The following is a 12,617-nucleotide window of genomic DNA, read 5'->3' as shown; positions in this document are numbered from 1 at the left end:
ATTGTTCTTAAGGGAGAGATGTAGAATCTACATCAATTGTGTTGGTATACATCTTACTGGTAAGAACTTAGGAACTCAGCCAACCCCAGATACAAAGACGGCTAAGAAATATACTGAGTTATAATTGGCCACCTATGTACCCCGCTATAAGTCTGGAGGATTTTGTTACCAAAAATATTGAAAGAATAGTTTTTCTCAAACACTTTACTTGCTATTGGTTTATTCAGAATGACCATTACTTTTTGAGGTAGTTTTGGAAGTTTTTGTCTTTTTTAGGAAGAATTTTTATGTCACCTAAGATACCTAATTTCCCGGTATGCAATTGTTTATACCAATTCATTTGTAATCCTTTTTATTTCTGGAAAGTCAGTAGCAATGCTATCTCTTTTATTTCTGAGTCTAATAATTTGTCTCTCTTTTGGTCTTGGTCAGTTGAGCTAAAGATTGATCATTTTTTTATATTTGCAAAGAACAATATTTTGATTACATTGATTTTCTCTACTGTTCTTTCTCTTAGCCATTTTTGTTTTTAAAATATCCCTCTAATCTTTATTCTTTCCTACTTTTTTTTAATTTAAATTTAGTTTGCAGTTTTTCACACATGGTCTTATGGTAGAAGGTTAGATTATTTAATTGAGATCTTTCTTCAAATGTAGACATTTTTAAAATATAAATTCCTTTCTAAACACTGTTAGCTGAATTCTATAAGTACTAGCATGTTGTGTTCTTGTTTTAACTCCTCTCAAAATGTTTTCTAATTTCTCCTATGAATTTTTAGACCCATTGGTCATTTAGGAATGAATTATTTAATTCCCTCATACTCCTGGATTTCCCTATTTCCTTCTGTCATTGATTTCTAATTTTATTCTATTGTAAGTATAAATTCTTTATAGGATTTTTATCCTTTTAATTTTATTGAGGCTTGTTTCATGAACTATTTTATGGTCAATCTTCAAGAGTGTTCCATGTGCACTTGACAAAAATGTCTACTCTGATGCTGTTGGGTGTGTCTGTTCGTAGATGTTTTTACATTTACCCTATTTGAGTTTGTTGTGGTTCCTGGATGTGTAGGTTTGTTTTACAACAAATTTAGGCAGTTTTCATCTATTTTTATTTTAAGTATTTTTTTTTAATTTCCTTTCTCTCTCTTTTCTCTTTCCCATTATTCCTATTTTGGTGTGTTTAACATTGTCCTACATTTCTCTGAGAATCTCTACATATTTCTTTATTATTTTATCTCTCTAAACTTTGGATTGCATAATCTCTATCAATCTAACTTTAGGTTCACTAATTCTTTCTTCAACAAATTAAAATCTAACATTGAACATATATTTTTTTTAATTTCAGTTATTGTGCTTTTCAAACCCCACATTTCCATTTGGTTCTGTTTTGGTATTTATATTTTTTATTGGTATTCTGTATTTGATCAACGTTGTCATGATAACTTTCTTTCTTTCTTGTTTTTGTTGCACCTTCAGCATGTGGAAGTTCCTGAGCCAGGGATCAAACCCACACCACAGAAATGAACCAAGCCACAGTAGTTGCAATGCCATGTCCTTAATCCATTGAGCCACTAGGGAACTCCATATATTTATTTACTAATTAATTTTTAGTTATTTGAATATATTATTAATGCCAACTTTGTAGTTTTTTTCTTTTAAGTGTGGCATCCAGTCATACTAACAGGCCATTTCTGATGCCTGACATTTTTTTTTCTAGTCATGGGTAGTATCTTCCTATTTATTTGCATGCCTCATATTCCTTGTTGATGAAGATTTCATATTTTAGATAATATATTTTAGAAACTTCTGGTTACAATTCCTCCCCCTTAACACTCAGATCATTACCCTTGTTTTCTTCTTATTTGATTTTATATTTGTTTAGTGATTGGCTTGATTATTTTAGTGAACTCTATTCTTCTTCCCCTCTTGTAGGTCTCTGATGTTTCACCTCAGGGACATATCTTGGTCAAGCCCTCTTTCACCCTGGGATGACAGTGGTTTTGATGAAACTACTGTTGAGGATATTTTTCTTGACCATTTCCACTTTTTAGCTTGTTTATACCTCTATAGTTTTTAACTCTACCCTAGAACATACATTGCTCCACAGAAGAATAAAACAAAATTTATATTCCTTTCGAAGGAATAGTTCCTGAGATCAGTGTTTGAGATTTGTTTTGTTTCAGAGAGGACTCCTCCTGGATGTAGCCTCCCCTGTATAGAGAGCTCCTTAGATGTGGCTGAGACATTGATGTAAAGACATCTTGTCTGAGGACATCGACCAACAATATGACTGAACCTTCGTCATCTGAGTGCTGCTATAGCTTTTGGTGAAAACCTTAATATATGGTGTATCATAATTTTCTTTTCACAAGAAGAATGAGTTTCTTGAGAATATAACTATATATTTTGTTTTCGTTTTCACAATGATAGTGCAGTTTCTTGGACAGAATAAATTCTACGTATATAAGACTCTTTTCACATTTAGGTGAAGAACAAAAGCCACTGACCCCCAATTTTATTTCTTCATTGATGCCTGATCATATTTCTTATTGACCGGAGAAAATATTCAACTGCTTCTCATTAAAGGATTTTCTTGGTGAGAAAATTTTGAAAAATCTAATTAGAAATTGGTTCAGAGGCAAAGTTCTTGAATTGTAACATGCCTCATGGTTGAAGAAACATATGATCTAAAGGGGAAAAGTGTTTCATATGTGTAATGATGTATGTAGTTATAGTTATTCACTTTTATTTTTGCCACACCTGCAACATATGGAAGTCTCTGGGCCAGGGATTAAATCTGAGCTGCAGCTGTGGCCTATGCCACAGTTGTGGCAATGCTGGGTCCTTAAACCCAAAGCACCAGGCAGGGGATCAAACTTGTGCTGCCATAGAGACAACGTTGAATCCTTAACCTGCTGCACCACAATGGAAACTCCTAGCTATTCACTTTTATAGTTGCATGCTAATACACTGTGCAGGTATACTACAATTCATTTATCTATTCTACTATTGGTATATTTGGGTAAGTCTTAGTTTTGGTATTGCAAATGCTCCTTCCATGAACATTATTGTATAAGCCTCATGGTACCTATGTGCATACAATCATCTAGGGTATATACCTAACAGGAGAAAAGCTAGACATTGGGGTATGAATATCTCTAAAAATAAATCTATAATACTAAAGTGCTTTCTAAAGTGGTTGAGCCAATATACACTGTCACCAGGAGAACACAAGGGTTCTTATTATTCCAAAGCTTCATAGCTTGTTAATCCATTCTTTTAATTTTAATCCTTTAAGTCTATTTTGTGGTACTTAATTGGGATTTTAATGTTTATTATCATGCTTGCTAAAGAAATTAAGCACCTTTTCATATGTTTATTGAACATTTGGATGTTTTCTTTTATGAAGGGTCTGTTCACAATTCATCATAACTCATCAACAATTTTTTTTTTTTAGGGCCTCACCTGTGGCATAATGGAAGTTTCCAGGGTAGGGGTCAAATTGGAACTGCAGCTGTCAGCCTATGCAAACAACAACAGCAACATGGGATTGGAGCCACATCTGCAACATATACCACATCTCACTATAATGCTGGATCCTTAACCCACTGGGTGAGGCCAGGGATCGAACCTACATCTGCCTGGATGCTAGCTGGATTGTAAACCACTGAACCATAGCAGGAACTCCTCTCTTCAACATTTAAGTCTGTATTTTTTTTAAATTTTTGGTAGAAGTTTTATATGTACTATGTAAGAACATTATACCAATAACAGACATAGCATATATTTTCTCTCATTCTGTGGATTTCCTTGTTTAGGCTTTATATTATAAAATAAGATACAGAAAGTCAGCCAAGCAAATGCATAGCTTAGCGATTTTTTTTTTTGGTGAGACCAGCTCCTCCAATATGTATTTTGAAGGCTGTGAATTTCCATCCAAACACTGAAAAGCTGCATTCACAAGTTTGACTTGTACTATTTTCATTTCCTCCAGTTCATACCATTTTTCTACTGTCCACAGGAATTCTTATTTGATGCATGGTTTATTTAGAAGTATGTTTCTTTACTTCTAAACATATAGGTATTTCCAGCTCCCATGTATTCGCGGATGCTTACCTCTTGCTTAACAATAGCAACAATAATCCCTGTGGCAGTCGCCATATCAGACACATGGAAGTTAATTGGCCCAAATTCAAGTTCAGGAACTTGAGTTTAGACTTAATATCACATCTTCTACATTCCCCATGAGCAAGTAAATGTTAGTTTTTATGCCCAAGACATCATAGCTTCCCTAGAATGAATAAACAGGTCTGAGGGGTGGAAAAAAGTAGAATAAACACCCTTGTCACCAAGGCAGTCATAACAGAGGTAGAGGGCAAATATTCTGTCTGCACATGTGCCACAAAAATGGTCCCAGGAAAAAAATAGAGTCATAACAAGAGATAAAGCTAATCAGTGTAAGAACATAATAATTTTCATCCTTTAACTTAATCTTTATAACATACCCATTAATAATGGAGTTAAGATGTTACTCCAAAATTTTTCCTATATTTTGTATACACCAATCCTCAGTACGGTAGTTGTGTCTTTCATGAGAGGACATGTTAGCATAAGAACTGAGAAAAAGATTCAGAGAAGTCCCTAGGCTTGTATGTTGGGATTCACAGAAAGACCACTTGCTATTTAGCTGTGATATATAACCTCCACAATGTTTATGTTTATTTTCTTCTTAGTGACATAAATATTTGAATCTGTGTTTACCTGGTTTCCTTCATTACACATCATATGTCTGAAAAATTACTACAAAACATATTTAGTGTCAAACCACTAAATACTGTGGCATTTTACTACATTAGCTGTTTAATTCCTTCATCTAAAGAAAATAGAAGTTAATTTACCCTTCATCTGTGAATTCCCCTGTTCATAAAACATATAGGCTCTACTGTAAAATTTTCTTATTTCAATCAAGGTTGCAAAGTATCCTGTATATTCTGAATCTAGCATCTGACAGGACACCATCATGAGTGTTATCAAAAACCTTTTATAGTCAGCATGACATAGTGTTTAACAAATATATATATATATACACACACACATATATATATGTATATAAAGTATATACAAATAGACAAATATACTGTTGATAATTTCTACATACTGTATCTCCTCTTAGAAATGATTTATCACTTTGGTGACACACACAGTGCCTCGCAAAATTACCTAGATAAACTCTTCAACCTTTATGTATTTAAAATAATCTCTTAGTGTAGTTTCACATTTGTTGTTTTTTTCCCCACAAACTTGCTTTTCACACTTCTTCATAAGTGCAGGACATCCAGTGACCTATTGGCTGCAGCCTGGAATCTGCAGGGACAGATATAGAAGTAGAGGGACTTGGACAACTTCCTCAACATGCTAAGCAAATTCTTGTTATGTCATAGGTCCAAGACTAGGTTACTTGATTCCCCACATGCCAAACTCTCGGAAAAGAGAATGGTTACTCTGTAAATGCCTCTGCCTTGTTGAATTATATATACATTCAATCATGGAGCAATAAGCCAAGATTATTTATTCAAGGAACTTGTCTTTCCAAGCACCTTTCTGAAAGCATTCTTCATGTCCTTATTCCTGAGGCTGAAAATGAGAGGGCTGAGGAAAGGAGTAATGACAGTGTAAGGGACTGCTATGACTGTGTCATCTCCCCCTGATGCTCCTGGCTTCAGATAGACAATAGATGCAAACCCAAAGTGGATGAAAACCACAGTGAGGTGGGAAGCACAGGTAGAAAATGCTTTCTGCTTGCCCTCAGCTGAAGGGATCCTGAGGACAGTGGAGAGAATGAAAACATAAGTGAGGATGATGAGCAGGAAGGTGCCCATCAAGGCTGACACTGAGATTGCTGTTACAATGAGTTCAGTGAGTTCACTGTCTAGACAGGACAGCCTCACCACTGCCCGCATATGACAGAAGAAGTGTTTGACAAGGTTGGGGCCACAGAAGGAGCCCCTGAATATCAGTGCAGTCTCAGTAATAGAGATAATGAAGCCAGCAACCCAAGCAGAGGCCACAAGTTGCCCACATACCACGTTGGTCATAAGCAGTGGATATCTGAGAGGGTTGCAGATGGCAAGGAAGCGATCAAAACCCATCAAAGTGAGAATGATACTGTGAGTGCCACCAAGCCCCAAGAAGAAATACATCTGCAAGCCACATCCTATGACTGAAATGCCCCTGTTCTTGGTCAGGAGATCCGAGAGCATCTTGGGGGTAATGGTCAATGTGTAGCAGGTCTCAGAGAAAGAGAGTGCACTAAGGAAGAGGTACATAGGAGTGTGGAGACATCTGTCTACCCATGTTAGATACATGATGGCCAGGTTCCCTGTGAGGGTGAGAAGGTAGAGGCAGAAGAAAACCACAAAGAGGAGTGTCTGTGCATGTGGGTAAACAGAGAAGCCAACAAGAATGAATTCTTTCAGAATTGTGTGATTGATCTTCATTCTTTGAATGCCTGAAATCGGAAAGAAACAACAAATAAATATTAAATTCTCCATTATTTGCAATTTGGTCAAACTTATAATTGTCAACAGATTTTTTATTTAGTTTGGCAAAACACTCTGTGTATGTAGGTAATAATGCAAACTGTTGCTCTTGGAATGGATTTACAATGAGATCCTGCTGTGTAGTACTGAGAACTATGTCTAGGTACTTATATCACAACATGACAATGGGAGGAAAATTTATGTAAACATGTATGTATAACTTGGTTCCCATGCTGTACAGTGGAAAAATAAATTAAATAAATAAAAAGAGTTTGTTAGCTGGTAATACAAAAAAAAAAAAGACAGAAAATACTCTAATTCATTTTCAGATGAAAGAATTTAGGTGAATTATGTAATTCAGATTTGGATCAGATTCTGAACCTTGGAAAAACTACAAAGTAGTTAATACATACAGTTTGTATATGACAGAGCAACTTCTACATATAATATTGTCTGTAAATAGCTAAAGAGTGAAAATTAATGGTTGACTTCTTAAGAATTTGCAGACCATATTTCGACAATGGCTTATAATTATGAGAAGCCCAATGTCATTTTCTCTTGGAGAAATTGTCTAGGATCTGAAATATTAAAGAAAAGAACATTGCCCTCCATTTGTCCCTAAGATAGTGTGAAAAATTCCTTTCTCCAATAGAAATATTCACACACTAAATTTTAATTCTCATGACTCTTCACAGTAACTCTATAAGAAAGACAATTATATGGATTGCATAACTAAAAGATTTACTAAGTTCCCCAAAAGAGAACGATAATATATTGACAAAATAAGAAGTTGTTTTAGTAGCTCCTTGGTGCAAAACCCAAGCTCTTTCGAACATTCTATTTTCAGAACAGCCTGATTTCACACAATAGGTTCTATCTGTTGTATTATGGGCCGCCCCCCACTCCCTGGCCCTGATAGACTAGAAAATTTGTTTTCACAGCCATAGATAAATTTAGAAGCATTTTGAAAATCAAAGAATAAGTAATACAAACTCCAGAGTAGATCTTTCCTTTTCTTGTTCTTACTAACTGGTGTGCCAAATACCTACTCAGTGAATCATCAGCAGTAGAATATGAATGTCAGAATCCTCTACTTTTGGCATATTCTGAATATGTGTGTCTGTGGAGGGAATGAGGGTACCATACCCTTCCCTACCCTCAGCCCTCTGAAACTGTTGCTAAATCACCTTGTCTCAATTTTAAGTTAGCATATAGATCCACTGATAAAGAAACACACTCTAATGTCAAAGATAAGTGGATAATTCAAAGAAAATTTAGTGACAATTAATCACGAAGAAAAGAAAGTCAAACCATCAAGAATATTTTCCTACCTTGTGTATCTTATCAAAGCACCAAAGCCAATTCAGTGTTAGAATTATATTCTTCCAAGTCAGTCTTCACATTGTTGTAAGCATGCTTTGTTCACTCAAAAGTGTCAAAGACCAACTTAGCATGAAAATCACTGGTCACTGCTAGTTCAGCGACCTTGGGAAAGTCCCTGTAACCTTCTGGGTCAGTTTCCTCAGCTGAGAAGTGTTGAAAGAGCTCGTGCTTTTCTGCACTTCAGCTTTCTATGGCTCTAGAGTGTTTTTTTGTTTTTGTTTTTTTTTAACGTGAGATGTGAGGCTAGCCCAATGCACTATGATCAGTTCCCAACAGTCACTAAATTACAATGGTTTAGAGCCTTTCCTTCTACCACTTTAGAGATATTGTCTGATTATCATCAGGGGTTGAGGTTCCTCAGCTCTAGAGGTTTGGTTCTGGTTAAGAGACCCTTAGGGATTTCTCTCTACTTCATCAAAGGTAGGAAGAGAACTTTCTCACTCAACTTTGTAATTTGGTCTCATTAGTTGTGGGGCGTTGTGTAACTTGTGACTTGTACAAAACTCTTCTGGGAATTTCTAGGGATTTCAAACTTGCAGAGTTCATATTCTGCCCATAACCAAGGCTTCCTGCTACCTCATTATTTTTCTTTTGGTAGAAGGATTGTAAACTGTATCCTTAATTCTCATTCCATTTGCTCTTCCCTTCACCTAAACACATTCTTTCCCTCAAGTCAGAGTCCTTTCCGGGTGTGGACAAAAACTATTAGTGCCTTCCATTTCATAAACAAAGAATTTTTCCTGCTGTTCCATTAAATAAGCAATGTATCTAACCTTCAAACCATCAAGCCATCAGCCACAAACCCCACCCTGAAAGGGATGCCCCTTGAGGCAAACAAGGAACAACATGATACCGGCCCCAAATAGTTAACATGAATACCAAAGGAATAATTTCAATGATTCCAGACTCTTCTCATACATAGAAATGTACTAAAATCATTGATTTGAGATGTCTGAGGGTTTTTTTGTGTATGCTTAGGAATAATCTTTTGATGTTCAAATATATGTTTTTTTCCAGCAAAAACTTCTATATATAGCTGCTTCTCCCCTACCTCCTCAGATCAGTATCTCAGAACTATCTGAAAAGCTGTATCCTAGGCTATTGTCCTTAGAAAGGCCATCGAATAAAACGCAACTGTCAGCTATTAGGTTGTGCATATTTTTCAGTCAACACTGGGCATTTAAAAAGGGCTTACAGTGTTTAAAGACTGTACTATGGGCAAAATCATAAAAGTATGAGGAACAGTATCTTCTTACAGGCAGGGATTTATATTTTGGTGGGGAAGAGAAGATGGTGCTTATGACGAGTGAATTATACTGTAATGTGCTGAGGACCCAAATATTGAATAAATAAGATAGAAGAACAGGAATAGAGTGATCAGAGAAAGTGCTATGGAGGCAGAGATGTGGGAAACACGCAAAATAAGAAAGGTTGGTATTCCAGTTCCTGGAGCAAAAAATACCTTGTTGTAGTACAGCACTTCAACTGATGTAATGACTACATAGTTTGATTAAATTAAAATATCCAAAAGTGTCACAGATAAATAGAATGAGAATAACATTTTAAAAATGCTTAAATAATGTATACAGGTGGGTAATAAGCACCTAAAACATTGCTAAAAATTATCGGTCAATAGGAAATTCAAATAGAAAACACAATGTGACTTTAGTAACACAGCTAATAGAATGTATAAAAAAATGGTTTTATTAGTGTTGGGGAAGATTTGGAAAAAACCATAACCTCTACACAGTTGTAAGGATATGAAAATTATAAAGTGTATTCACATTTGGGTAAACAGTTTGCCAATTCTTCAAAAGTTTAATCTATTCAATTTCTAGACAAAATTTTATATATTCAAATCTCTCTCTTCTTCACTTTAAATAAAACTAAATAACATAGAAATAGCTAACCCAACAATCATAAAAAGATTCTGAATAGTGAAAAGGATAAGATGGACTGGATAGGGACCTTAGGACTTGCAGAATGTTAACACAGTGAGTCCCCAAATATTTTATTTTAGCTCTTGAATACCCAGACTGGGATTTAGAGAGCCCAGCAAACTTCATCCTGAAACTGTCAATGAGCATGAGCAAAAACAACAAAAGAAAATAAAAGTAAATTGAAAAGCAGAAGTAAAGTCTGCTCTCTTTGGCAAAAGACCAAGAAACCAGCAGGGACTGAATAGGGAGACCCTTAGCTAGTGGTAGTGAGGATCCAAGTTGCCCACAGCTGAAGTGTCGGCAGACTTGACATTCTAATTCAGTCTCCACCTCATACCAGCCTCTCATTTTTGCCAGCCAGCAGTATCACTGTGAGCAGAACCTAGGGGGTAACCCCCCCATCATATACCTAATACCAAGACAAACCATATCCTGCACCACAAGACAAACCTTGAGAAATTTAAAGGGATGATAATTATACAGAGGTTATTTATGATTCTTCAACCTATGAAACTGGGTGTCTAACTTCACATATGGAAATTAAACAATTTCTAGACAATCCATAAGTCATAGAGGAGGTCTCAAAGAAAATAAAATTAATAGATATAACTGAATGTAAATGAAGTTTCAACTTATCAAAACGAGTGGGATGCAGCTAAAGCAGTACTAAAAGGGAAACTATAGTATTATATGCTTACATTAATGAAGAGGAATGGTCTCAGATAAATAATCTAAGTTCCTATCTCAGGAAACTGGAGAAAGATGGAGTTCCCGTTGTGGCACAGTTGTTAACGAATCTGACTAAAGAACCATGAGGTTGCGGGTTTGATTCCTGGCCTTGCTCAGTGGGTTAAGGATCTGGCATTGCTGTGAGCTGTGGTGGGCAGGTCGCAGACACGGCTCGGATCCTGCATTGCTGTGGCTCTGGCTCAGGCTGGCAGCTGCAGCTCCGATTGGACCCCCAGCCTGGGAACCTCCATATGCCGCAGGTGCAGCCCTAGAAAAGGCAAAAAGACAAAAAGTAAATAAAGAAAGAAACTGGAGAAAGAAAGCAAAATTATTCTTCAAATCAATTAGATTTATTGATTTAATCAAATACATTTCAAAATCCCAGAAACACTTTGTCTTTAGAGAGACAAACTTATTCTATAATTTACATGTATAGTCAAAAGCCCTTGAGTAACTGCAACAATCTTGACAAAGAAGAATAAAATAAAAGCAATTACTCCATTCAATACGAAGACATTATATAACTGCATTAATCAAAAGAGTGCCATACTGGCAGAATTTATAAAAAATCTTAATTGATGTTTTGTTTTCTGACAGTTTTTAAATGTTTAAATCCATCCTCCCTTCTGCCACACCTCCGGGCAAGCTGATTAAAACAAACAAACAGACAAACAAACAAACAAAAACCTGGTTCTCCCAGCTCGGAAGCTTCTGCATAGAAATCTCACCCTGTATCCATCCCCCTATTTATCAAGTCAGTATATTGTTCCTACTGTCTCAAGTCATTTCAGATCATCTTGGGAAGTACCCTTTATATTGGGAGCTGACCATTGTTTATATGGGGAGGTAAAAAATCTCTCCACATATAATATTCCCATATGTTGCATATATTGACGTTTTTAACATATTCCTACAGTTCATTTTTAAAATTAATTAATTAATTAACCTATCTTTTTAGGGCCACACCCTTGGCATATGGAAGTTCCCCAGCTAGGGGTAGAATCAGCAGCAGCTGCTCAAATACAGCCAGAGCAATGCTGGATCCAAGCCACATCTGCAACCTGACCTACACCACAGCTCATGGCAACTCTGGATCCTTAACCCACTGGGACTGAACCTACATCCTCATGGATACTAGTCAGGTTCATCACCGCTGAGCCATGATGGGAACTCCTCCTATAGCTCATTTTAAAATACTTAATGGAAATTAAATGTGAAAGTAATTTGCTATCTTACATATTAACATTTAAAATATCTTTTTTCTCTATGAACTTTTTAGATATATTTTATATTCATATGTATTTACTTATGTCTTTGATTAATCCTTTTATCATATACTCTGCAATAAAATATTTATAGGTTGATTTTATACATACTTTTCTATATTTTATGTAAAAATAGAAAATTCAATAAAGTGTGAAAATTAAAAATTTAATGAAAAGCTTTGCCTGAATGAAATGGCGAGTTCATTTACAAAACAGAAATTGTCTCACAGACTTTGAAAACAAACTTAAAGTCATCAAAGAGTGATGGGGGGCAGAGTGGAGGGGGAGGGATGGATTGGGAGTTTGAGATTGGCAAATGGCAATGCGGGATGGATGATCAGTGGGGACCTGTGATGTTGGTTATAACGTCTCCTTTTTCATTTCTAATTGTATTGATGTGAGCCCTCTCTGCTTTTCATCTTTGCTTGCTTAATATTTAAATCTTTTATTCTTATTCAATTTTTTTTAATTTATCCATCTTTGCCTCCAGTTTATTTCCAAAATCTTGAATCATCTTTATAATCATTACTCTGAAGTCCGAATGTGCCACCTTGCTTTTCCAAATTAAATCAAACTTGTGAATATGTACTTGTTTAGTTTGGTGATATTTTACTTGAGAGTTTTACATCTATGTTCCTGGGAGAGATTTCAAACTTAATATCTGGTTTATACTAGCCAAAAAAAGAAAAAGAAAAAGATTTGGTGTTTACTCATTTCTATTCCATGGAAGATTTCATACAGATATGGAATGATTCCTAA

At 35.7% G+C, this 12,617-nt stretch overlaps 1 protein-coding gene across 1 annotated transcript; it reads right to left on the bottom strand.

Annotated features, from left to right (window-relative positions):
* Positions 1 to 5,566: 5,566 nt before the first annotated feature.
* LOC100625789 (olfactory receptor 10X1-like) lies at positions 5,567 to 6,499 on the bottom strand. Its single transcript, XM_003355119.3, has one exon. It carries the CDS (start codon positions 6,497 to 6,499, stop codon positions 5,567 to 5,569), a length of 933 nt encoding a protein of 310 aa, XP_003355167.2.
* Positions 6,500 to 12,617: the final 6,118 nt, after the last annotated feature.

The sequence above is a fragment of the Sus scrofa genome, chromosome 4, assembly GCF_054392235.1.
Source record: "Sus scrofa isolate SSC_HxYL_T2T_F1_AM1 chromosome 4, Sscrofa_HxYL_maternal_Yorkshire_Landrace_v2.0, whole genome shotgun sequence".
Lineage (NCBI taxonomy): Eukaryota > Metazoa > Chordata > Mammalia > Artiodactyla > Suidae > Sus > Sus scrofa.
Note: the sequence above shows the minus strand (reverse complement) of the source record. Positions and strands in the feature narration are given on the sequence as shown.